This window comes from Drosophila persimilis, unplaced genomic scaffold (assembly GCF_003286085.1).
Source record: "Drosophila persimilis strain 14011-0111.01,24,50 unplaced genomic scaffold, DperRS2 tig00000000-arrow-pilon, whole genome shotgun sequence".
NCBI classification, from domain to species: Eukaryota; Metazoa; Arthropoda; class Insecta; order Diptera; family Drosophilidae; genus Drosophila; species Drosophila persimilis.
The window spans coordinates 17439161-17463792 of NW_020825288.1; the positions used below are offsets into that span (position 1 = coordinate 17439161).

The window sequence follows — 24632 nt, forward strand, 5'->3', positions numbered from 1 at the left end:
TTCAACTTTTATTGCAATGAAAAGGGATCTGTTTAGTTTGGAATAGTAGTACTACCCCCCCCCCATCCGTTGTGCCATGCTTGATTTATCTGGCTTGATTTTAGGGCCTGGCAAAGCGCAATTTATCTTGTGGCCCCGCAGTCGCTCAGTCGGCAGCTGGCTGCTCTCTCCTCCTTCTCCTCCATCCAAACTCAGCTCAGCTCGTTAAGGCTGGCGGGCTACAAAGCAAACGCATTATCATCATCATCAACTTTGGCTATGTTATGTTCCCCCCGCCCCCCTCTCTCTCTCTCTCTCCCTCTCAGGCACCATCAGTGATGATGCGCAACTGCTTTTGTTGGAGCATAACACACACACACACCAACACATGCATGTATTTGCCGGTCATCATCATTAGGTTGAAGCGACGGCAGCGACAGCGGCAGCAAGCAGCCCCCAAATGCGAACGTCATTAGCGCCGGGCTAAATAACAAAAAATGATAATGTTGCTGCCTTTGCTGCTGCTGCCACAGTGTAATCATCATTAAATTGCACATCGTCCCGCGGAAGGCGGGTGGCAGCGGGTAGGAAGCGGAGAAGCAGAGGCAAGAACAAGGTCACCATCAGATTTTCGTCTATTCACATTTATTCTACTCCTCCAACTCCTATTCGGTGGCCAGGCTGAAGGGCGACCCCGGTATGTGCTGTTCCCCCCACTTGGCCACCAAAATGTAATCCCCAGGATCCGACACGCGGTACGTGACCCGATGTACGTTGCGGCCGAGATGCTTCACCAGCACCTCGTCGCAAGGGCCCCGTGGTCCCAGGATGGCCACGAAGAGCATGTTGCTACCCGCCTGGCTGCAGTCCACGGTGAACTCGTTCCTCTCCAGGCAGCTCATGTGCGAGAGTCCTAGGCCCCGGCTCTGTACCTTGCTGGCATCCGACTGAAAGATAGGCAATCCTGCAGGAGAATAAGGAGGGATTACCGTTGTGGAGGATTACACTCGAACGGGACCCACCTGCTGGACTGCTGGATTTTGTTTCCGTGGCCTCGGGAGCTCCCGCTATGGCTACTATGATGAAGGGAGACCGGGGCAGAATCACGGAGTTGCATTTGACGTGCACCTTGTAGAGTCCTGCACCAGAGGACAGCTGGCAGTCGATCTGGAAGCGCTCCGGGTCCAACTGCTGCTGCTGCACGGCCTCCAGCTGGCCGCTAGGACCCTCTACCCGAACATCAAAGTTCCCTTTGACACCGTTCCGCTTGAGGATGAAGCTGACGGAGCTGTTGATGCGGACAGCCCCGCTGGGAAAGTGCAGCAATTGCACCCTGCCCGCGTGGGTCAGCTCGGGAGCTATGAAGACGCGGGGCGGCTCTGTGGGATATGCATCTGCAGAGCGGATCGGTTGGGGGTGTATATAAATAGACGGTTCGCTTCGATGTTTACTTCCTCATTGTCGACTCACCCGCGTCGGGCGTGCGCTGGTAGCGCCCAAAAATACCCTCTTTCTCCGCACTCGGCCCCTCGATCCCACCACTCCCACTCGGACACAGAGAGGCAGCTGCATTGGTGTTCAGACGCATCTCCTGCGACGCTTTGAACATGCCGCAACGGTCTCTGGGCAAATCTCTTTTTTACGGCTTTCTAAATATTTTCCGGATTGTAATTGCCGTGGACTGTGGACTGCCCGGTGGCTGCTCCTTTGCGAGACTGAGTTCAGTGCGCTCTCTCTTTCAATGCGAACGTATGGAAGAGTCTCCTCCTCCCCTCAATCGGAATGGAATTGCTCTCAAGATGCTCAATCTCAGAAAACTCTCTCTCGTCTCTGATCTAATGGATCTTTCGATGGGGCAGCGAACAGAACACGCGCCAAAATGCAAATGTTTATGATTTTTGTTAGCCGGGCAGCCTGCCAAGTCTATAGGAAGTCGGAGAGCCAGCTAATGACGAACTAATGCTGGGCTATGCTACCCATTCCTATTTCCCATATGATATATTGAGAAGAGGCAAAAGAGATGAGATTAATTTGAGAAGAATTACCCCTGAAATAAACCCACAAAATCAGATGCGAGAGAGTTATGCTAAAGAGTTTTTGATACAGAATTTATCCATTCAGAAAACAGATCCGTCTGCATTTCATTCAAAATTTATCCCTCTGCAATGGAGATGTTTCTTTTAGTGATATTATCAGTTATTTTTCCTAATCATAATATAAAACTTTTATTCGAAGCATACTCCCATCTCATTCTCATTATCTCCTAAGTTTCTAGAGAATCTATTCATTAAGAAATCATCGAATAATGTATTTCATTTGAGAACTTCACCCTCTAATAACACTTTGCAGCTATTTGAAAACTTTTCACTGTATTTATATACATTCCACAAGGCAAAAATTAGGTTAGATTGTATTCGAATTTCCAATATACCACGAAATCTTTTTTAAAAATTCAAAATCTGTTTTTTTGACTTTGTGCACTTTTGTATCTTTCACTTGGCATTTGAAGCGCCAATATCCGAAAAAAATGTATGGGTCGAAAAGAGAATTGCATGACCTTTCATACGATTTTTTATTCATAGCGATAAAATGAATATACTTGAAGATATATGGAACTAAAGTAGCAGTTTTCTTCTTTTTTTATTTTTCTTCAACTTTGGCTTTTTTTTAATATATTTTATGTATAGTATGGAATTAGATTTGAAGTCGCTTTTTATTTTGGGGTTTAATTACATTTTTCTGCTTTCAGAAATGGATTGATTGGATTGATTGACCTTGAAGTAAACCTCAAATTCGAGAAATTAAATGTTTCTGGCATAGTCCCTGAGTCCCTTAATATCTTGCTGTTTAGTATTTCCTTATAGGAACTGAGTCCCTTAATATCTTGCAGTTTACTATTTCCTTATAAGATAAGTCTGTATTCTTCTATGTTCATTGTTCATCACGGAACCCGTCAGCATCAGAACCGAACAGATTGAGGACACCTCCCTGATCGGTTTGATGGGGCAGCTCTTTAATTTTTTCTTTTAATTAGAAAGTAAAATTTAACATATAACAAATTTAACAACATACGTGGAAATGTGGAAGTTCAAATGGGGAGGGAGGACGAAATGCCATGTGTGGCGTCTCATGTGTGCTGCTTGATGTCAAAGCCGTTCTGTAGATGCTGGTACAGATGCGGAAAAACGACCATGTCCGTGTTGGTCAGGTTGCCCGCCTCGTACAGCGTGGCATAGACCTAAGGAAAGGATCAGAAATAAAAGGACAGAGGAAAGTAAAGATGTTTACTTACATTCTCGGTGATCCGCAGCGTCTTGATCGCTTCAGTGCGCATTTGGAGCCAGGTGTGGCGCAGCCGTTCCTCCGCCTCGGAGATGAAGCCCGGCAGCCAGTGCTCCTGCAGGCGGTAGAGCTGGACGCGGTTCTTCTCGCGCACAGCTCGCGGCAGGATGACGAGCTGACGCTTGCGCTTGTCAGTCTTGTTGCGTCCATGCAGCATCTGGTCCTGCTTGGCCTTCTTCTCCTCGATCTGGAGGCGCATCTTGCGGGCAAGATCCTCCCGCTTCTTGCTGGCCGCCGTCTCGGCGAAGATGGACACCTGATTAGTCTGGCCATAGAACTGGCTGTAGTACTCGGCCTTGGTGCCGTCGGGCGGAGGCATGATCCTGCGAAAGTTTCCCATGTGACTGTCCTCCCAGGCGACTTGTTGGGCCAGTGGGTCCTGGTCCTCCTCGGGCTCAACCTTTTTCGGGCTGCCTTCGGTCTTTGTGGATCCACTGCAGACACGGGGACGCTGCAATCTGAATGGATGGCAGGAGTAGTATGATGGAAGGGCCAAAGGAACAAATAGATTTCTTACGTCTCGCCCTTGGTCTTGAGCAGGCGCTGCTTGACCCGCTTGCGATCCTCGCGCATGATCTGCTTCTTGTCCGCCAGCACAGCGCTGACCAGATTGAGGGTGTCCCGGATGAGAGGACGCTTGACTTCGCGATCCACCTGCTCGTTGGTGTGGAAGCTGGGCGAGTGATTGACCTCCAGGATGTAGGGCTTCAGCTTCCAGTCCACCAGAATGTCGAATCCGAGTATCTCGAAGCAGGCCTGGATCTTGTCGTGGCCGGGGAAGCAGGCGTGGTAGTTGTGCTTTAGCACGGGCCAGGCACTGAGCACCGTCTTGATGATCACATCGTCAACGTTCGTCCAGAACTCCTCCACATCGTAGTTGTGCCTGCGCATCCAGTTGTTGATGGCGCTCAGCTTCCGCTTGCTGCCGCAGTCGTCGTTGTCGCACAGCTCGTAGTGGGAGTTCCTTTTGTTCACCGAATAGTTCGTGAGGTGCATGTACAGGTCGTTGGAGTTGCCCGGCGTGGGCTCCACGTACTTGTTCGTGGCGAACCGGGCCAGGCCCTCGTTGTACACGAAGATACGCAGCGGATCCACCGATGTAATGAGTGTATAGACCCGCAGATCGAACTTGTAGCCATCGATGAGAAGGGGCTGTTAGAATGGTTATGGTATGGGTTAGGCATGCGGCCGATCTAGAGTCGAATGGTTACCCACTCGGTGGACGTAGGTCTGGCAGATGAGCCGCTCGTTGGCCCCGATGGTCTTCAGATCGTTGGTCAGCCAGATGCCGCGTCCCTGGGCGCCCGAGTCCGGCTTTAAAATGAACGTCCGCTTGTGGGTCAGAGCATAGTTCATGGCATCCCCATAGCTGGACAGAAGGGGGAACACTTAATGATCGGACAGGGAAGAATATACCTTCACTTACTCCGCTGGCAGCATCCAGGTCTTGGGGAAGATCTTGTAGTCGTGTGGATACACCTTGAACATGCGGTTGAGGTTGCGCGAGAGCAGATCCTTGCGACAGATCTCGATCATGCCGGGAAAGTGGTTGATCTGCTGGAAGCGCTTCATGTTCTTGAAGAGCTCTACGCCGGGGAACGAGTCCGACCAGAGAATGTTCCACAGTTTGGTCTCCTTGACCAGCTTGTATCCGAGGGTCTTGGATATCCTGCCGATCATCGCGTAGCGTGAGTTGGACACGCAAATGGCGCTTTTGGACTCGCTAATGGAGCGGTCATCATCTCGCGAGGATTTGACAGGCACCTGCCTAGTGCAGGCCAGCCGATAGCACTTGTCGTTCAGCTGGATGTAGCTCTGGATCCCAGCCTCCGGCGGAATCTCGTCGCCTACGGGGCTAGAGCAGTGCGTGTCCTTGCCACCTGACAGACGGGAGGCCGCCTTCTTCTTGCCCTTGGTCTTCTTGGAACGACGGCGGGGGGAACTGGACCACTCGAGGTCAGACTCATGGTGGGGACGTTGCTCGCTGAGGGCCATGTCCAGCCGAGCGCAGGTGCGCTGCTCTCGGTCCTTGCGAATCTTCTCCTTCGAAAAGCGTCGCAACTCCTGGATGCGTTTGTAAAACTTGGAATTTTTCAAATTCATCTCCCGAATGGCTCGAAACTTCTGTCTGTCAGAACTTTATTATAATGGAAAATTTCTGGGGCTAAAACTACTAATGTAAAAAGGTAAATGAGGTCTCTGTCGATGATGGACCTGGCCGGAGCTCCTCACAAATAAAAATAAAAACTACTTTGAGTATTTTGTGATGTGTTGCTAAAATTTAAATGGTCGAAGATGTAACCAAAAATGACGCTAGAATCAACGTACAAAACGATTATATTATAATATACGGGTAACAATATAGAGGCTTTAAGGCACAGTTCAGATCTTGGATCGAGTAAATATACGATATGTATGAATGGTCAAAAGTCAATGCGGAATGGCTTGAATCTATTGAGGACGCCGTTCATTGAGGGCCTGTCCTGCGTCTCGAGGGCCGTGCATTGGAGGCCAGCCTCGATGGCGCACAGGCACATGTCCAGCTCATCGCCAACCGCCTTGGGTATGTGCTTGTCGAGCAGTTCCAGGCGATTCTGCTGCGACTGGGCCCAATTCTGCTTGACATAGTGCAGCAGATCCTGATGCTGGTCGTTTTTGGGCAGGCGATCCGTCACCTGGCGCCCGGTGAACACCTCCAGCAGCACAATCCCGAAACTATACACGTCCACGCCCGTGCTAAGCTGTTTGGAATTGCGGAACTCCGGCGGAAGGTAGATCCTGGTGCCAAACACCTTCTTCACCTGCATCACAGCATTTATCGACTTGGGTCCCTCGCGTGCCAACCCAAAGTCCCCGATCTTTGGCTGCAGGCACTGATCCAGCAGAATGTTTGCGGGCTTAATATCACCATGGATGAGGGGAGTGCTGCGGGCCGTATGAAGAAAGTAAATGCCTCTATGGGGAGCAATAGAAAGGAGGATTCAATCAACTGCAGTTCGGGGAAACGAAACTGATTCTCTTACTTGGCCGTGCCATGGCAAATGCTGAAACGCTGCATCCACGTCAGCGCCGGAAGCGGTTGCTGCAACTTGTGCGCCCGCAGACGGTTCTCCAGCGAGCCGCCCTTCATCAGCTGATAGACCAGGCAGGGCTTGTCGCCATTGATGCTGTAGCCGTAGAGAGCCAGGATGTTGTCATGCCGAATGGTGTTCAGGTACTTGAGCTCGTTGTAGCTCTGCTGCAGCTCCACCTGGTTTTTGTCGATGTTGGGGCTTCGGTAGTTCATCACCTTGATGGCCACGTCCAGCTGCTTCCACTCGCCCTTGTAGACCTCTCCGAATCCGCCCTGGCCGAGGCGGTTCTCCGGACACCAGCTGTCCGTGGCCCGCTCTAGCTCCGAGTAGTCGATCTTCAGCAGGGACTCGGCCGCCCGCTGCACGGTGCTGATGTGGATGTTTCCCAGAGATTCTAAACTGGGAATCTCCTCGCTCATCGTCGTCGTCGTGCGGTTGTTGTTCGAGTTGCTGACGCCCGAGGAGGAGGGAAAGGGCGGGCCATTGTCTATTTTCGAATTTGAATCGGGCGGGGCACGCAGGTCGCTGATGGTGGGCACGCTCCTGGGAATGTACTTGTGCAGGTCCTCGTTCACGTAGTCCTTGATCATCCGCATGGCGTGGTGCAGCTTCAGCCTGGAGAGGACGAGGGGTAGGACTTATTATAACTTTCTCCCAATTGGATCTGAACTCACTTTTTGAACAGAGCAAACAGGCTCTGGACTGTGTGATTATACTGGCCCCCCCATATATTCATGAACTCGTTTGCTGGGGAACGGCCGCGGTCTTTCTGGTGTCTTATCTGCTCCACCTGCTCCGGGTAGAGCTTGACAGCCGTGGCCAACTGCTGCCACACATCCAAGGAGTCCAGGTGGACGCAAAGCTGATGACGCGCAACCACTGGCAGAAGCCTAATCAGCAGAGTGTCGTCTTGGTGCGATCTGGATCTGGTCCTGTTGGCAGTTCCCTGGGCCTCGGCGGTCTCTGAGCCGCTCATCATGCACTTGTGGGCGGGATAAGTGGCCGTCGCTGATTCATGCAAGAGTGGGTTGCACCCGAACGATGCAAAGGGGGAAATTCCGGGATAACCTGTTGCACAGTAAAGGGGGCGGGAGTCGATTAAAAACAAACTCTTGGCGATAGGAAAAACTATCGATAACACTTCCGATAGTATCAGATGCACCGAACATGTCGCAAACGAACATTCTGGATTAGATCGCAAAAATAAGATATTGTATGCTTTTTCGTATTGTTATAGTGTTTATCGCCGGCATAGCTGAAAATTGTGTTTCATTTTCGTTGCTGTTTTTCGTAGGACCCACCTGTTTTTTTTTTAGTATTTTCGAGTATTTTACAGTGCGCGTTGTGGCACATCTGGTCACACTACCACTCTTTCTCGGACGCATCGTTTTAATTTTTCTGCTAATTTATTATTCATTTAAAGATAATTTGCGTACTAAAATCGAGAGAACAGAATCAAGCTGGCGGAGAAAAAGGTCCAGATGGCTTTATGCCAAACCTCAGTGGTGAGTGGGCAGCGTGGGGGGATAACTGTGCCAGTACATATGGGGGGAATTCTTGTCGGCAGACCCTTTGGGGCGCCCACTCGAATTTAGGTGCCGCCATATGGAAGAAAAGCTGCAAGGAGGATTGCGGAGCCACCCCTCCTTCCCCAAGAAAGTGAAAGTTTTCTCCCGAGAAAGAGCACGACGATCCGTTAATGCAGCGCAGTGCCATTGCAATGGTATGGCATGGCGACACCATGACTGTGTGCGTGCTTGTGTTAGTTTACTGTATGTGTAGGTAGGTGTAGGTGTCGGTGCCTTGCACTTTTTTAGGCGCTCCATTACACGCCCACGGAAAGAAGGCGTGGGTGTTTCCTATGGTTTTTGGCACATCGAAGCATATCGAAGAACCCCCTCAAAGAACAACACACAATCATTCTTCTCCTGCCACACTATCGTAGTGGGGCGGCCGCCTCTTATCGCCCTGATAAGGTACTACAACTTGCGTATGTTTCTCTATAAAGCGGTGCACGAATGAGGCAAAAATAATAAATACCGTCAGTACAATGCTCCTCTGCGATACCGGTACGAAAACACATATACAATATAAAGGTTCGACTGCCTGGCCTGGGTGTATGTGTGGGTGTGTTTGTGCATTTAAATAATTGCTTATGTATTCAGAATTTAATTTAATATGCATTGGCATTGCCACTCCACTCCCTCTCCCATTCAAAGCTGAAGGTCTATCATGCCGTGATCGAGGATGTCATCACAAATGTGAGGGATGCCTTCCTGGACGAGGGCGTTGACGAGCAGGTTCTGCAGGAGATGAAGCAGATTTGGCGCAACAAGCTTCTGGCAAGTAAGGCCGTTGAATTGACACCGGACCCGAGCGAGGGCTCCCATCCGCCGCCGATAGTGGCCAACAATCCAAAGGTAAGCAAGGTGTGTGATCGTTGCCTCCCCACCTTCGATGTTGATCCGTGCGTCCATTCCAGACATATTCGTTCGTATGTGTACTGTATGTTAATTAATGTTGTGTGTGTCATTTGCTGTACTCTGGGGAGAGATTTCAACACTAAGATCTCTCTTGCTTTATCTTCCCTATGTCCTCAAACAACAACAATGCGACATCGACACTGCCATCGACTGTGCTGCTTTTCTTACCTGCTGCCCCCACCATCATCATCATCATGAACGCACCCCCCACTACATGCCACGCCCCACACATCTTTCGTATCTATCTACACCCACACGCATTCGCACATGCCTCAACTGCAGAGCACCAAGGTAATGCCTAATGCCTTTTGTCTGCCAGTGAGAGTCTCCCCCACAGAACATACCCCACTAATCATCGAACTCGAAACACTTTCAGGCTGCCAATGCCAAGGCCAAGAAGGCCGCCGCAGCTACTTCACAGAGCAGCTCCTCGACGGCAGCGATGGCGGCAAAGTCGCCCGCTGCTGGTGCTGCTGCTGCTGGGAGTGGACTGAAGAACGGACAGATGCCCATCAAACAGGAAGTCACTTCACAGAATCCGCCGCCACTGCATCCCACATCAGGGGGATCCATTGCGCAGAGACAGCAAGCATCCGGCGGTGGTCAGACACCCATTCCAATTGTGGCCTCGCTGGACCCCAACCGCATCATGCCCGTGAATGTGAGATCGATGTCTGCTGTTCGGGTGTCCTCCCACTTATGGTTCGGTTTAATCTTTTAGATTACACTGCCCTCGACGGCCGGTTCGGGCAGCTCGGAATCTCGTGTTCTCACCATACAAGTGCCCGCATCGGCGCTGCAGGAGAATCAGCTCACCCAAATACTTACAGCCCATCTGATTTCATCCATCATGACGTTGCCCACCACACTGGCCTCCTCAGTGCTGCAGCAACACGTGAATGCGGCCCTCACCAGTGCCAATATCCAGAGTAAGTGTCGGTTCGACCAATCCCATCCAATCCAAGGCTAGTGCTAATCCTGTGATAAAACTACTAGAAAATATGGGTGCTTCGAAGCAGCTGGATGGCGCTCTGGACTCGTCCGATGAGGATGAGAGCGAGGAGAGTGACGACAACATCGACAACGATGATGATGATGATCTAGACAAGGACGATGATGAGGATGTGGAGCACGAGGATGCCGCCGAGGAGGAGCCGCTCAACAGCGAGGACGATGTCACCGATGAAGATTCTACAGAAACGTTCGACACAGACAACGTCATCGTTTGCCAGTACGACAAGGTATGGGGCTTTGAGGGCGTTTGATCGGGAATCATAATTCTTATACAAATTCTCCTTCCTCCTAGATCACTCGGTCCCGCAACAAATGGAAATTCTATCTCAAAGATGGCATCATGAACATGCGGGGCAAGGACTACGTGTTCCAGAAATCCAACGGAGACGCCGAGTGGTAAACGGAACAGACGCTGATCTAAAAGCGGCGGCAGCAGTGTTGATACTACAAAAAAAAAAAGACAAGAAAACAAAGAGCCTCATCCGCACGACACAGAAACAGAGAGCATGACCAAGCGAAGATATCTTATCTTTAAAATATATATATATATACTATTAGATCCATCTGTTTTGTATTTGTATACGCTAGCCGAAGGGCCCCGAATAGTGGCCCACTCCCAATCCAACCTAAATCCGATTCAAGATTCATATGTATTACAACGGAATAGAGAATCGCATTCACTTTTTGTATGAATAAATTACGACCGCCCACTTGTGGCATCCATCTACCAATTATCAGCATTGTTGGAAAAACTTACTGGCCAAAAGTGGCAGGAGTTATGCTCCAAACTGTTCAAGTTAAATATGAGAAGTCGCAGCAGCAGCCAGCCACAAGAAACGAAAAGTAAATATAATTCGCTTAGTAAATACATATGTTTCAAGTGTTTAATACCCCGTTTTCTCTTTTTGTGTTGGCATTTAATATTATTTATTATAAATATATGTTGTAAAAAACAATAATATTCTGAAAAGAAACCCCTTGCTTCTGTCTGCTGCTGCGACTCTACTAAATTCTACAAAAATTACAGTGCTGCGGCATCATCAGTTTTCGCTTCTTTTCGCTGGACCTGTAAGTAGGTCCTCCTGGTTATTTCAAACGCTGAGTGTTAGCGGAGTGGTATCCATTCTCTTTTTAGGCCCACGTTTCCCTTCATTTCGTTTCATTTCAAAGTATGTATGTATTTTCGTATATGAATGTTGCAATTAAGGAGAAGGAGTACAGCATTTTACAAGTAAACACTTACAAACAACAGCTAAGCGGCTAATTGTTACTGTTTTGTATCATATTTATAGTCGTTTGTGGGTCTATGTTTATGTTTATGTACATACATACATGCACTCTTAAAATTGAAGGGCTAGTGCTACTAGGGGCTAGGTAGGGTAGGGGTGGGGCTAGGGTCTGGCTATCCGGCTGGATAGCTATTATTCCCCCTCCTCATACAACGGCTGCGCACCATGCGTACTGTACTTCCTTGCTTTTTACTGCTCTGCTTAATGCTAAACACAATCTAATTAATGACTAAAAATGTGGTGTGTGCTTTCTGCCTTCAGAGAACCTAAAACTAATGAAATTGTTGCGTGTCAGTGTCTTTGTGTCCGTGAATTGTTGGTGCATTACTCTCGTATTATGTACTTCAAGTGAGATTAGGATGGGACTTGGTTATCGTTTAAAATTTACACAACTCCACTCCTTATCCTTATTCGCCCGCTCTCGACGCTGTCCGAAATGAATATAAATCAAGAAAGAATCAAGTTAAAAGTAAATTTAAACTTAAAACAGAATTTATAGTATAGCACTTTCGATCTTCCAAGGAGGGAAGGGCCTAGCCTATGCCACTCATCATCCTCTTTCTCTATATCGCTCCCGTCGTTTATCTCTAATTGGTGTTGCCCGCAAACAAGCCCGTGCTAAGCACGAAGCTGAAAAGTATTCCTCCGATTCAGGCCTCGTTTGAGGGGCAATATTCCTTGCACATACACATTGATATCTATATCTGATTCGTCGTATCTGCTGGCCAACTAAACATTAAGTAGTCAATAGCGCTATGTTGATCTCCTTGACCATTTTCACGCGATGCAGCATCCGCTGCAGGGCGTCCTGGCCGAGAGCCTGCGTCGAGTACCAAACGGGCGAGTCGGGCACACAGGAACGCTCGGGCTGTAGATAGAATACATCGTTGCGTGTCTTTACGCTCTCCGGACTGCAAAAAAACAAAGATAACACATCATTACGATCAACCCAAACATCGAGCAGGATTGTATCATAATCCAATCCACTTACCATTTAGATAGATAAAATTCGTAAAGACGGACGGGACAGCGCAGGGGATTCTCCTCGTTCTCCTGCTGCTCGTATACCTTCTTCTTCCGGGGATTAGCATCTAGTACGTAAAATTATTAGCAATCATTCCTAGAATGATTTGATTCAAGCTATGACTTACCCAGGCCCGCCTGCGGTGGATAAAAACGTAAGAGCACATTTCGTGATCCAGGAACTTTCGAATTCTGCGATGAGCGCTTCCAGTGCTTCATGATGTGCGAGAAGGATAACTGCATGTGCTCCTCTACGGTCTAAAAACATCCCAAGTATTACAATAAATCAAATAATTAAAATATGCACTAGGCTTACCGTCAGATTAAAGTGCTTTGTGTTGAAAAACATAAGTGTGCTGAGCAGCACGTGCGGTGAATGGGCACCCAATTGTTTGCACTCCCACAGATGCTCTTCCTCCACGCGAGTAACAATATATTCTGTAAAAGGAGAAGGATGAAACTACCCTGAAACTGAATACACAACTTCAACAGCGACTTACGGGAATCGTTGTAGAGTACAGAGAACTTGCGGGCCACCTCATCCAGGCACTCCGTGAATCGTTCATAATATGCATCGTAAAATATGTTGTCGATACGTCCATTGACATATAAATATTGCTGGATTCCTGCAAGATTAAAGCGTTTATGGGTTATAGAGCGAGAACATCAGGCACTATTGAGGGAGTGGAGCGATGTACTTACCCAAAACAAGATAATAGATTGTATCGGGCGCATATTCCGTGCCATTCGGCTTGCGCACCTCCTTCACAAAGAGACAGAGGGAGTAGTTCAGCTCGTCGGCAGTCATTTGCAGCAGTTCCGTTTTGAAGGGCCGCCTACGCATCGAACTCTTCTCGATATCCGCATTCTTGGTCATCACCCACTGCTTCCACGCATTCACGCCGAACGTGTACTTGAGGAACATCTGGGCATCGGGCTTCTCCTGCGGCTGCTGGGCCTGCTGTGACTGCAACTGAAGGGCCGAGTGATCCATTTCGTTGCCACGCGGCCTCTTCACCGGCGATCGGCTGTTCCGATTAGGTGAGTCCATGACAGAGCCACCGCCTCGCTTGCGGCCACGGGGAGAACTGAAACAGGATTACAATTCAGTTATACTTTGGCTCTGGGGATTGGCTAATCTGTTTTGTCTTACCGGCTTGAAGCATCCAGCATATGGTGCTGCTGATCCAAATGGTGGACACCCATTTGTCCCATTGCGTCGTGTCCCATGGGGGGTGTGGGGATCGTGTTGGCCGTCATCGACGTCTCCAGGTCCACCGTTGACGACTGATGATGATTGTCGTAGTCGGCCGTGGCCATTTTAAGGGCTATCTGGAGCATGTCGTCGCCATAGGGATTGTGACTGGCGCCGCTGACATCGACGACCTGCTGCTGCTGCTGTTGATTGACGGACTCGAGACTGTTCTGGTACTGCAGGTTGACCAGGCCCGGATCCGGCTTGATTTCATTGTCGGAATCGGAGTCCGAGTCGTGCTTCTCCTCGGCCACCATTTCGGCCATCATGAGCAGCTCCGCCTCGAGCGGATCTTCGGGCATCTTGTCCTGGATTTTCTTGATCTCCTTCAGTATGCCCTGGGCGGTGTTGCGAGTGGTGGGTATGAAGATCGGCACGGGTATGGGCAGCGGAATGGGCACCGGCACGGGAAACGGTGCCGAGTACATGTACATGGGCTGTGGCACAAATATCGGCACTGGCACTGGAATCAACACCTTATTCGAATAGTCCTTGTCCGTCTGCGTGGCACAATCGCGCACCGACGGCTTGCACTGCTCGCCCGTGGACACCATCATGGGTTTGCAGCTGATGTTCACATTGCGCACGGCCTTCGGGTACGGCGGCACCGTTATAATCTTCGTCTCCGTGATGGGCGCCGAGAAATCGACGCTGCTGCCTGTGGCCGTGTTTCGTCGTCCAGCGATCAGCCCCCCCGTTGAGGTGCTGGCCAATCCCGGCGACGGCGAGCGCGTCCCATAGTCCACGTGCTTGCGCGGACGCCCACGGCCCATTACGCTTATTTGGGATGACCCTTGGGTGCCCCCCGAAATCATGGTCAGCGGCGGCGGAGAGTCCAACTTGCGACCACGCTTGCGCCGCATAACACCGCGCGCGTCGTTCTCAGTGGCCAGTGATGTGACATTGGCTATGACTGGCACCACAGTGCCTCCGATGGATTTCTTGTTGGCGGGCATCGAATTGTTTTTGGCGTTCTGCAAGCAGAGAGATCAATAATGCACCAAAATGCGCAAATACGCTTACTGTAGCGAGGATCACTTACCGATAGCTTCAATTTAACGCGCTTGGGCAGACCCGTGGGGAAGGGTGCCGTGGAGTTCTTGTTTCCGCCTCGCAGCAGGGCCGAGGACGCGGACGACGAGGGCGAGGACTGCTGCGATTTGCTGCTGCTGCTCGGCTGGGTGTCGCTGTCGAGCGTGAGGGGTGTGCGGGAGAACTGATTCTGGAACTGCATCACGCACTGATATGTACAGAAGTTGCGCATCGAGGCATCGGACATGGTCAGGTGGTACTGCGGCGTATTGAACTGGCTGCAGTTGTCGCACTTGGTGACGGCACGGGCGGAGATGTTGCAGCTGACGCCGTGCATGGTGAGGCAGTTGATGGAGCAGGTGAGGGTCTCCTGGTCGCTGGCCAGCTGGTAGATCATATCGAAATTATATTTCTTGACCTTGCACCACTGGCAGGAGACAATGTGGCGGTTCACGATAATGTACACGTTGATGCAGATGCGCGAGCAAAACACTTTCGGGGTCTGCTGCTCGTTGTAGATGGTGTAGGCCTCGGCGCTCTTGCGCTCAAAGTACTTGGAGCACATGGCGCAGGGGTCGGCGTTTACGTTGCTCACGAATTTGAAGGCCGAGAAGCACGGGTTCGAGCAGAAGTAGTGCTCCTTGTCGTCCAGCAGCATCTCGACGCGCACCGGCTTCTCGTTATTGCACACGCCGCACATGTCCATGCGCAGCTTTTTCTTCGGGTTGCACATGCAGTCGTAGCGCCGCAGGCAGACCTGCGAGCAAAAGTCCTTGAACTGATCCTTGTCGCCCACCGGGGCCAGGAAGCCCTCCTGCCCGCTGCTGATGTCCTTTTGGCAGCACGAGCACGTCTTCAGGCCCTTCTTGAAGGTGTTCAGGCAGGCGGCGCAGCAGAACTGCCGCACCTCGAACCCGAACCTCACGCAGTACTTCCCCAGGGCGATGGAGCTCACGTCCTGCTTGCACGTCTCGCACTTGGAGCCGATGCTCAGCTGGTAGTTGCGCAGGCACACCTCGTTGCAGAAGTCCATCGTCTCCCACATCAGCTGCCGCTCGTTCAGGTCTATCTCCGTCGCGCAGTCGGCACAGCGCCGCCGGAAGCTCTCGATGCGATCCAGTCGAGCGGCCTCCGCCTCGACGTTCGTGCGGGCCACGACACTGGTCTCTGGCCTCTTGGCCGAGGGCTGCATGGCGGTGGCTCCGATGTTGCGCACCCGAATCGAATGCCGCTTCAGCTTGTACTTGTCGGGTTCCTCGGCATTGAGCAGATTGAAGCAGTCGTCATTGCATATGTAGTACGTGTCCTGATCCTGCCGGATTAGATACTGGCACTTTGTCTGCTGCTTGCACTGCAGGCAGTCGCGTTTCTGCTGCTCCGTCTGTGATTCGTCTCCCTCTGGCGGCGCTTCGCTCTCTTCTGCTTCTGCCTCTTCACTGGTGTCCGCAGCGGTCCCGGCGACCTCCTCGACCAGGAATTTCTTGCGCCGAACGAAATATTTGCCCGGCTGCTCTTCCAGCAGAGCATTGCAGCAGGCCTGGTCGCAGAGGTACTCATTCACGGGCGCCACCGGCTCCTCGGGTGCTTCCTGCCCTTCATCCTTGTCCTTGTCCTTGGGCTCCTCTGGCCGCTTGAACCGGAAGCCGCAGGTCTTCTCGACACCACACTGCCGACACGTCTTCACGCTGCCCACCACCCAACTGATGATAATTTTCGGAGGGGCTCCCGCCTCGCCCTCTGTGGCACTGGCTGCTTCCTCGGCCGTCGGCTCATCTGCGTCGGGGGCATCGGCAGCAGCCTCCTCGTCGTTGGCCAGCGAATCGTTGACATCATCTAGAGTGAAGAGTGGATGGATAAGCATTAGCAATCGCCATTGAGTTCGTGTTCTGTTCTGATCTGATCTAATCCTCAACTCACCTTCAGCACCCTCTGATGCCGTCGGCTGAGTTCCAGCTGGTGCATCAGCCTGAGCATCTGAACAATGGAAAGACAAGGTGCAGGGGGACAGATGGAAAAGAAAGCTTTTGCGGATTACATACCATTCGGAGGGACGGCTGTCGCGTCTTCTGTAGGCTCTGCAGAGGATGCAGCATCGCCATCCTCTGGGTCGGCAGAATCGGCGTTGGCTGTTGTCCCATCGTTCTCTGGCGTCTTGGAACTGCTCGCCTGCTCGGCGGCTATCTCATCCTCGGCAGCCTTCTCGGCGTTCTCCCGTGCCCATTCCTTCTCCGCTTCGGTCACCTCCGTCTCGTTGTCGTCGGGAATGAGGCAAACATCCGATTCCTCGGGTTCCAGCACATTTTCTACGGTATCTGAAATATTTCAATGCACCTTTTGTACATACATTTCTTTCGATAAAACATTATTTTTCGACGTACCATCACCATGCTCAGCTTCACCAGCATCGTCCGCTGCTTCTTCGGGTTCCGCGTCGGCGTCGGCGTCGGCGTCTGCATTGTCCTCATCTTCCGCAGGCACTTCGCCCTCTGCCTCGTCCGGATCGGCAGCGTTATCTTGTTCCTCCAAACTGTTGTCCACCTCGTCCCGACCCTCGGGTGGGTCAGCATCGTCAGGGGGGTGAGAGTCCTCTCCCGGAGAGCGCATTTCCACATCGTCTGGTGCCTCTGTCGTGTGAGGCGAATCTCCAGCTGTTGCCGCTTCGCCCTCATCCACGTCCATGGCTTCATTGGAGGCCGGAGCACCGTCGACTGCATCCGCCTCTTGTATGCTCGCGGCATCCGTTAGCTTCAGTGCATCGGCTTCATCGGTTGCCTCCGCCATGCTAGCTTCCTCGCGACCATCCTGCTCCTCTTCATCGCCAGCTTCAGCTTCTAGCAGTGCTTCGGCCTCGCCAGGGTCAGCATCATCGCCTGCTGGCTCGGATGACAACGGTGTTTCCGCGTCCGCGTCTGCCTCTACCGACCCCTCAGCCGCTGTGTCTTGCTGGGGGGGAGTGGCTGGTTTGTCTGCTTTCTCCTGCGACTGATTATCGAAAGCGTCTAAGGAGCCCTCCGATATTTGCTCAAAGTCTTCCTCTGGCTCAGCGGCATCCTTTTCGACTGACCCGACGGTGGCAGCGACGGCTGCACCACCCTCTTCGGAGTCTTCATTGGGATTGGGCACCTCCACAGCCACGTGTCCGACACTTCCAGCAGCATCTTCCGCAGGCGGTGAGGCGGGGGTGTCCTGTTCGGCCACAATGGGCGCTTGCTCTTCCTCACCGGGAGCTTCTCCTCGGGGGCTCTGCTCCTCTGGTCGGGGCGTTTCTGTCTCTGGCCGGGCATTGGAGTCTGGCCCAAAAGAGTCTAAACTGGATATCTCCTCCATATTCTACTTTATTCAATGGACAAATGCTGCGTGCGCTTCCTTATATCGACATGAACTGCAAGAAAAACAAAACAAACGTTAGCGTGCTCTTATCGATAGCGATAGTTATCGCGGTATCGGCTGGCGGCCAGGGCCTCACACCATTACCGCCTAAAATGTGTACACACACACACACAAATGCAAAACGCACTGACTACACACTGGTGTACAGTGCACGAAAAAACAAAACATGCGCCACAAAAAACTGTTTAATGCTCGTATTAGAGGGGAAATCGAATACCAATCAAATATGTGGTTTATTTGTTTTCATTACTTGTTATCTCTGATGCACTGAATGGGCCTTTTCGGGTATTCCAGATTGGCGCCTCTTTTGTTATATTTATTCGGAATCTGCTGCCCCCGGACCCGACGTTGGGCACACGGCAATCTAAATCACGTTTTATACAACAATTAACTGCCTTTCATTGCTACAATAAGAACGCACATCACTTGGGTCTGCTAAACGGCTTGCTTGGCACTTTTTATTAATTATCTACACTTTTTGCAATATGCAATTTATAACTTTTTCTGGCCACTGTAACTCGGCTTCATGTGTCAAGCAAGAAAAATGGCGCACCAGTGTATCCAAACCAATGCGGCGCACGACTAGAGATGAACATTTGCGTCACGACCCAACATGGCACGGATATACAAATTTCCAACACGAAATATTATAATGCCTTGTTATATAAAATAAATTGATATATAAATAGGTATGAAATGGGTCTAATCAAGTCAATTCAGTAATAAGCTGGAACCTCAAAACAAGACAGAATACCATATCTAATTACAGTTTTGTTGGTGACAAAATTCAATTTTTCAACACGCACACGCGGTCGACCATCGTGTCTTGACACGTAACACGAAGAAAACACGGTCCGTGCCCACCTCTACGCACGACACGGTGCTAACCTTTAAAAATACCAACTGCCTGGAAAATACCGCGAATGAAACGAGTTGGCAGCACCAACAGGGTGACCGTTTACGGTATTTAAATGTCGGGATTTTCTATGGGATTTTTTCCTCGCCACAATGTCCTTTTTCCCCTCAACAATGTCCCTTACATTCCATTTACGTTTTCTTACGTATTATGCTGCTGGCAACATTCAATTTGTATGGACCAGAGTCATGTGCCGTGAAATCGAGCAGCATTGTTCCCCAACATGGCGCGGATAAAGCAACATTTTGAATACCCTGGGGAAATGGATGATCTAGAATGGAGGAAATGTTTGTTATCTAATGCACCAATATAGGCCAAAACTAGTCAGTCTCTGTTTTAAAGGTATTTCAACGACATTTTGAAGGTAGTGTTCTTCTTACAGAAACCAAGAATGTGTATCGGGATCGAGATATATTTACAATACCCTAATCATATGCATTAATATGTCTAAAACAGAGCAATCTGAGATAATTTCTATATTAATTACGTTTTAAAACAGCTTGGAAAACCAGTTTCTTCATATATATCAACGAAATAGGGTATAGCTGAGCCCAAACTCCGGTTGACGTGACATTTCATACTCACTTACGTTACACTCCATACTAACTTACGTTGCCACTGTTTTTTTGTTGACCTTTTTTGCCTAAACCTTGTTTTATACACTACACAATAAAAGAGTGTACTTAAAAGTAGTCAATCAGGTAGACAATTTATTCATTAATGGTCTAAAATTATGTGGGCAGAGCTAATGGTTTTAGTTAGGCAGCATTATTCAACGGAATAAAGAAATTGAGCAATTGGAACGATTTTTCTCTTACGTTTTATTACGTTTCATTTGTTTGACCTTTTTCGCTAAAACCTTTTTAAAAGCAAAATCCAAAAAAAGCATGTATTAAAAATAAGCCAGTTAAGTAGAAAATTGATTCATCAATCGTATACAATTATGTGGGCATGGCTAAATGTTCTATATAGCTGGGAATATTCGACGGAATAAAGAATTGAGCAATTGGAACGATACTCGTTTGCTTATTCTACTGTTGTATGAGCAAAAGTGCCTTGTGCGTCTGCCTACAGTGGCTTCAAATGACAGTAAGTCCTGATGTCACAGGGCACTCCCCAAAAACAGCCGCTGTTCCACGGCTATTCCGTGCTTTCCACCTTCTTCGCATTTACAGTTAAAGTCGAGCCACAGAGTCTGCAGCGATGCCGAAACGACCAGCGGCGCCCTTTGGCGAAGTTGTGGCCCACTACTCCCTGCCTCAGCCCCCAGAAGACGAATTTCATAGGAAATCAATTGAAAAAGGAAGAAAAAGAACAGACCGCGGACTGGGGGTGGGGGTGGAACAGCTGTTCGTCTGAAACGGCATCTGGACACCGTCTTCAGGATTCTGGCGTCTGGTGCGATGGAAAGACCGACAAGATCGCGTGTGCCGTGGGGAATAGGGCCTGCTCCATCTCTGCCTGTACCGTCCCCTCGACCACCTGCGTGTTGCCTGCCTCCTTCCTGCTGTTCTCGCGCCAGGAGCACATTGGCCGCATCTCGACCGAGTACAAGGTCAACAAGGGGGCTGCTCCCACCTGTGCCTGGCCTGGACGGGGCATGACTTGTGTCTGCCCCACCCACTACCAGATGACCAAGAACGGGGTCTCCTGCAAGAACTACATCATCTTCAGCCAGAGGAACAGCTTCGGCCGACTGCTGCCGAACACGACAGACTGCCCGAATGTGCCGCTGCCAGTGTCCGGCAAGAATATCCGCGCCGTGGACTATGATCCGATCTCGCATTACATTTACTGGGTAAGGAGGATTAGCAAAAGCTGAGCGCGGTGTCCATAATATCCCTAATGCTTCTTTTTCTTTTTTCAGATCGAAGGCAGGAGTCACAGCATCAAGCGTTCTCTAGCAAATGGCACAAAGGTGAGCCTCTTGGCCAACTCCGGACAGCCGTTCGACATTGCAATCGATATCATTGGGCATGCTGCTCTTCTGGACCTGCTCCTACTACAACAGCATTAACGTGACCATCCGCACAACTATGTTCTTAAAACGTTGCCTCTTTTAGCTTCCTGGGTGAATCCGTAAGCGTCAACGATACCGGGGACTCGGAAAAGCCTCGCAACATTGCCGTGCATTCTATGAAGCGTTTGCTCTTCTGGACAGATGTCGGCAGCCAAAAGGCCATGATTCGGGCCCGAGTCGATGGCAATGAGCGTTTGGAGGCCTACAAGCTGGAAGGAGTCACGGCGCTGGCCCTGGATCAACAGTCCGATATGATCTACTATGCCCAGGCAAGCGAGTCGATGTGATGGAAAGAACAAGTAAGCTACGAATATGGGGATCCTTTAGACACATGTGTAATCCCCTGCTCCCTTGTTGCGATGCACATCTCGCAGGTAATCAACATTGCCGCCTAGGGGGAATTGTGTACTGGCTGGATGACAAGACCGGACTGGAGTGGATCACTGTCAACGGAGAGCGTCGTTCCGCGGGCCGTGTGAACACCGAAAGCGGAAGTGCGGCACAGTCGTCCAAATTGTTTCCACAACTGAATAGCCAGAGGGGAGGGTGTGACACGCAGCACTCACGACGTCTGCTCGTGCCCCAAGCATCTGATGCTGCTGGAGGACAAGGATAGCTACGGCGTGTGCGCGGCCTGTGGGCCAGATCATTTCACGTACACGGCCCCAGTGACGGGGAATGGTGACATGAATAAGGACTGCGTACCCGCCTACAGGCGCTGTGACGGCGAAAGGGACTGCCTGGACAAGTCGGATGAAGTGGGATGTCCCACATGCCGGGTGGATCAGTTCAGCTGCCAGTCCGGCGAGTGCTTCGACAAGGCTCTGGGAAAAACTAAGGGTTTTAGTTAGCCAGAATTATTCAAGGAAAAAATTGAGCAATATGTACGACTATCCTCTTTCGCTTTTTTGTGTTGACCTATTTCGCTAAAACCTTTTTTTGTTTGACCATTTTCGCTAAATCCAATAAAAGCAAGATCTTAGATTAGGTCAGTCAAGTAAAAAAGTATTTATACTTATCGTATAAAATTATGTGGGCATGGCTAAATGTTCTATATAGCTGGGAGTATTCGCCGGAAGATCAAAAACGAGGAATATGTAAAATATAACTTGAATTTGTCAGTATATTTACGGTATATTTTTGAAATGAGACGGTACACTGAGCGCCAATAATACTAAAAAAATTCCTTATTATTTACCTATTTATTAATATTTTTTATTGTATTATGGACCCCTCAGCATCCAGCAAGATATCTGGAAAGTGTTTGATGATCTTTGTGAAATGCGGAAATCGCACTACACTGTTGAAATTCAGACCATTCGCCGCCTGGTAGTCCTGGAGTAGCTGCACCAGTCGCTCCCGTGGCACTGTCTCTGTCGCCATCCATAACTGAACAAGGTAGTTGAGGGCGTAAAGCTGGACTTTCATGAGGCTCAGCTCGTTAACCAGCTGCATTCCGTTGGGTATGATCATCTAGAAAGGAGTGAGATAGAAGGGGGTCTATAGAGAATTTTGTGATGCTCCACTTACATCCAGGCACAGCTGCTCCAGCTCTGCCATACCGCATTGCCGAAATGCCAGGTCGAAAGCTGGTATTACATCCACCAGCGGCCAATCCTGCTCCTTGACTTTCTCAAAGAAGGCGGCCATCAGCTCGGGCATTTGGTAGGCATTCGATAGAATGAATATGTCCCCAATGATGTTGAGACCGACAAGCGGCGAGTCCACCTCGAACGTGTAGATGTACTCGAGGAAGATCTGCACGCTCTCCGGCGACACACCGTTCATCTGCAGCACTCCGTTCCAGTTGGGGTTCTTGAAGATATCCGTCTCCATCTTCTCCGAGGAGGTGGCCAGAAATATGCGATGACACTCGAACGTCTTGTAGCACACGCTGCCCGCCTGCCCATCTGGCGTTACAGACATGTTCTGCACATGGATCTGGCAGTCACTGTCGATGGCCCGGCGCAAGTACTCGATTCGCCGGATCCGGCTTGAGTTCATAATCATTTCATCGTCCATCGATGGCGGCGGCTGATTTGAATTATTCATCGCAGCGTAGAAGTCCACTTTTCCTCCGATTGGCGGATTGTTGGAGGGTCCACTGCTATCCACATTGTTCTTTTCGTCATTGCTCTGAAGGCTGCTTCGCTGATTTTGTTCCATCGGAATTAATTTTCACTTATGAGGCCAAAAGATTTGAACAAACTTCCTGAATGTCGAAAGGACATAATTTATTGTGCTCTGAATGTCAGTCGAGGTCAAGGCTCATCTCGGGGCCTGCTCCGATACTGTCCATTCTGCCTTTTCCATTTTCAAATTTTCTTTCATTCTAGTTCTCTGTTCGGAGGGCATCATTTCCACGAAAAAATGCGCCAGAAATTTCATCTCTAAGTTTTTAGAAACATCTTTTTTTGGCCATTTCAAAATTGAATCTTTGCAAAAATGAACTGCAAATTGCGTCGCCTGGATATGCTGCGGTCAGGACAGCTGTCCGACTGCGAGGTGCGCGTCTGGTATTCAGACAGGAATAAGCGGTGCCATCGGGTGTTCTGCTGCCACCAGTTCCTGCTTGTGTCCGCCTCGGAGGAGTTTGGGCGCCTGTGCAGATCGCCTCACTTTGAGCGGAACCATCGAGTAATCGATTTGGACGATGCCTCGCCCCAGGCCTACGAGGCCCTCATCCTGTACATCTACACCTACGAGGTGTGCAATGCCATCAACCTGGAGATGTGCGGCGAACTCATGCTCCTGGCCATAAAGCACAAAATGTACGACTTTATCGACTGCTACCTCACAAAGTTGTCCGCACAGGATTGGCCCATGGAGGTTGTCCTGCAGATATTTCATCTGGCCAATCAACACAACAGCCCCGTCATTATGGATCTGGTAGCAAAGGTAAATCGTCTCACAATATATCTCCTCTTCCATTTCATTAATCGTTCCTTCTGCCAGAAAATTCTTCCCATTGCCACCAAAATGTTGAAGGAGAATGTATTCCTGCGGCTGAACGTGCGCGAGCTCAAGGCTCTGATGATCATCATGAAGGCCGAGGAGATCGTACCCGACAAGGAGTTGCTATGCGCACTCAAGAAATACCAGGTGGCCAACAACTTGAGCTACTGCGACATGGAGCGTTTCCAGCAGTTCGTTGAGGTGGCCCGGCTCTTTGAGGAAGTTTATTTCGCGGTGGATGGCTCCTTAACCATTCGAGCGAATGGGGACGATGAAGACGACGAGTGTGTAACGGATTTGCCCAAGCCGGAGGAGGCCATATCCAGCACATTCAAGAGCAAATGCTCTGGATTCGTAGAAGAGCAGGAGAGCCTTTGTATGGAAATTTCGTGGAAGCCGTCGAGCCATTCGAACATTTCTAGAGTCGTGACGAATCAAGACCTCAAGCTGGATGTATTTGCAGCCAAGCAGAAAGTCTCTGGATTCGTTGAGACGCAAAAGAACCCCTCAGGATGCGTGGTGAAGCAGGAGAATGTCTGTGGATGCGTGGTGAAGCAGGAGAACGTTTGTGGATGCGTGGTGAAGCAGGAGAAGGACTGCAAACCCTGTTCCCCAATACAAAAGCAGTCGAACAATTTGAAGGGCCCTCGAGTCGTGGAGAAGAAGGTCCCGTCGAAAACCTGTGGATGTGGATGTCCAGCGGATGTAAAGAAGAAGCCAAGCGTGAACGACTGCCAGTACAGAGCTTAGACGCGGGTCGGCGGTTTTTTTATTGAGATTTGGATATAATTAAAATCAAAATTATCGCTTTACGATTGGGGCTTACAGAATTAAATACTATTTTATAATATTAATACGCG

General features: G+C 50.0%; 8 protein-coding genes across 11 annotated transcripts; 3 read left to right on the plus strand and 5 right to left on the minus strand.

Moving 5' to 3' along the window:
* Nucleotides 1–607: 607 nt before the first annotated feature.
* On the minus strand, nucleotides 608–1698 carry LOC6587710 (filamin-B). The gene is made up of 3 exons (XM_002014036.2): nucleotides 1450–1698; nucleotides 1002–1373; nucleotides 608–943 (listed from the first exon to the last, which is right to left on the minus strand). Exons 1-3 carry the CDS (start codon nucleotides 1586–1588, stop codon nucleotides 645–647), a joined length of 810 nt encoding a protein of 269 aa, XP_002014072.1. The 5' UTR covers nucleotides 1589–1698; the 3' UTR covers nucleotides 608–644.
* A 1176-nt stretch (nucleotides 1699–2874) lies between these two features.
* LOC6587892 (tubulin polyglutamylase TTLL13) lies at nucleotides 2875–5584 on the minus strand. 2 transcript variants are annotated; one of them, XM_026995081.1, is made up of 6 exons: nucleotides 4748–5584; nucleotides 4537–4690; nucleotides 3839–4473; nucleotides 3272–3779; nucleotides 3052–3217; nucleotides 2875–2990 (listed from the first exon to the last, which is right to left on the minus strand). In XM_026995081.1, the coding sequence occupies exons 1-5, from the start codon at nucleotides 5422–5424 to the stop codon at nucleotides 3107–3109; spliced, it is 2085 nt and encodes a 694-aa protein (XP_026850882.1). In that variant the 5' UTR covers nucleotides 5425–5584; the 3' UTR covers nucleotides 2875–2990; nucleotides 3052–3106. The 2 variants fall into 2 exon arrangements, with proteins under 2 accessions (XP_026850882.1, XP_026850883.1); XM_026995082.1 differs by lacking the exon at nucleotides 2875–2990 and having other exon boundaries at nucleotides 3119–3217; nucleotides 3272–3772.
* A 56-nt stretch (nucleotides 5585–5640) lies between these two features.
* LOC6587716 (serine/threonine-protein kinase pelle) lies at nucleotides 5641–7471 on the minus strand. The gene is made up of 3 exons (XM_002014038.2): nucleotides 7070–7471; nucleotides 6345–7010; nucleotides 5641–6276 (listed from the first exon to the last, which is right to left on the minus strand). The coding sequence occupies exons 1-3, from the start codon at nucleotides 7372–7374 to the stop codon at nucleotides 5745–5747; spliced, it is 1503 nt and encodes a 500-aa protein (XP_002014074.2). The 5' UTR covers nucleotides 7375–7471; the 3' UTR covers nucleotides 5641–5744.
* A 334-nt stretch (nucleotides 7472–7805) lies between these two features.
* LOC6587873 (transcription initiation factor IIA subunit 1) lies at nucleotides 7806–10626 on the plus strand. Its single transcript, XM_026984314.1, has 6 exons — nucleotides 7806–7900; nucleotides 8615–8815; nucleotides 9255–9539; nucleotides 9600–9807; nucleotides 9875–10119; nucleotides 10185–10626. The coding sequence occupies exons 1-6, from the start codon at nucleotides 7877–7879 to the stop codon at nucleotides 10290–10292; spliced, it is 1071 nt and encodes a 356-aa protein (XP_026840115.1). The 5' UTR covers nucleotides 7806–7876; the 3' UTR covers nucleotides 10293–10626.
* Nucleotides 10627–11049: 423 nt separating this feature from the next.
* Nucleotides 11050–18383, minus strand: LOC6587847 (zinc finger MYM-type protein 4). 3 transcript variants are annotated; one of them, XM_026984311.1, is made up of 12 exons: nucleotides 18132–18383; nucleotides 16870–17873; nucleotides 16531–16803; nucleotides 16409–16465; nucleotides 14502–16324; nucleotides 13358–14433; nucleotides 12907–13292; nucleotides 12705–12830; nucleotides 12521–12642; nucleotides 12333–12462; nucleotides 12173–12272; nucleotides 11050–12092 (listed from the first exon to the last, which is right to left on the minus strand). In XM_026984311.1, the coding sequence occupies exons 2-12, from the start codon at nucleotides 17816–17818 to the stop codon at nucleotides 11918–11920; spliced, it is 5217 nt and encodes a 1738-aa protein (XP_026840112.1). In that variant the 5' UTR covers nucleotides 17819–17873; nucleotides 18132–18383; the 3' UTR covers nucleotides 11050–11917. The 3 variants fall into 3 exon arrangements, with proteins under 3 accessions (XP_026840112.1, XP_026840113.1, XP_026840114.1); XM_026984312.1 differs by having other exon boundaries at nucleotides 18303–18377; XM_026984313.1 differs by lacking the exon at nucleotides 16409–16465.
* Nucleotides 18384–20363: 1980 nt separating this feature from the next.
* Nucleotides 20364–21774, plus strand: LOC6588031 (low-density lipoprotein receptor-related protein 5). The gene is made up of 4 exons (XM_026995041.1): nucleotides 20364–20595; nucleotides 20665–20715; nucleotides 20861–21116; nucleotides 21192–21774. The coding sequence occupies exons 1-3, from the start codon at nucleotides 20398–20400 to the stop codon at nucleotides 20870–20872; spliced, it is 261 nt and encodes an 86-aa protein (XP_026850842.1). The 5' UTR covers nucleotides 20364–20397; the 3' UTR covers nucleotides 20873–21116; nucleotides 21192–21774.
* Nucleotides 21775–21958: 184 nt separating this feature from the next.
* LOC6587984 lies at nucleotides 21959–23070 on the minus strand. Its single transcript, XM_002014042.2, has 2 exons — nucleotides 22348–23070; nucleotides 21959–22290 (listed from the first exon to the last, which is right to left on the minus strand). The coding sequence occupies exons 1-2, from the start codon at nucleotides 22981–22983 to the stop codon at nucleotides 22033–22035; spliced, it is 894 nt and encodes a 297-aa protein (XP_002014078.1). The 5' UTR covers nucleotides 22984–23070; the 3' UTR covers nucleotides 21959–22032.
* A 121-nt stretch (nucleotides 23071–23191) lies between these two features.
* Nucleotides 23192–24626, plus strand: LOC6587927. The gene is made up of 2 exons (XM_002014043.2): nucleotides 23192–23715; nucleotides 23773–24626. Exons 1-2 carry the CDS (start codon nucleotides 23263–23265, stop codon nucleotides 24520–24522), a joined length of 1203 nt encoding a protein of 400 aa, XP_002014079.1. The 5' UTR covers nucleotides 23192–23262; the 3' UTR covers nucleotides 24523–24626.
* The last annotated feature ends 6 nt before the right edge of the window (nucleotides 24627–24632 follow it).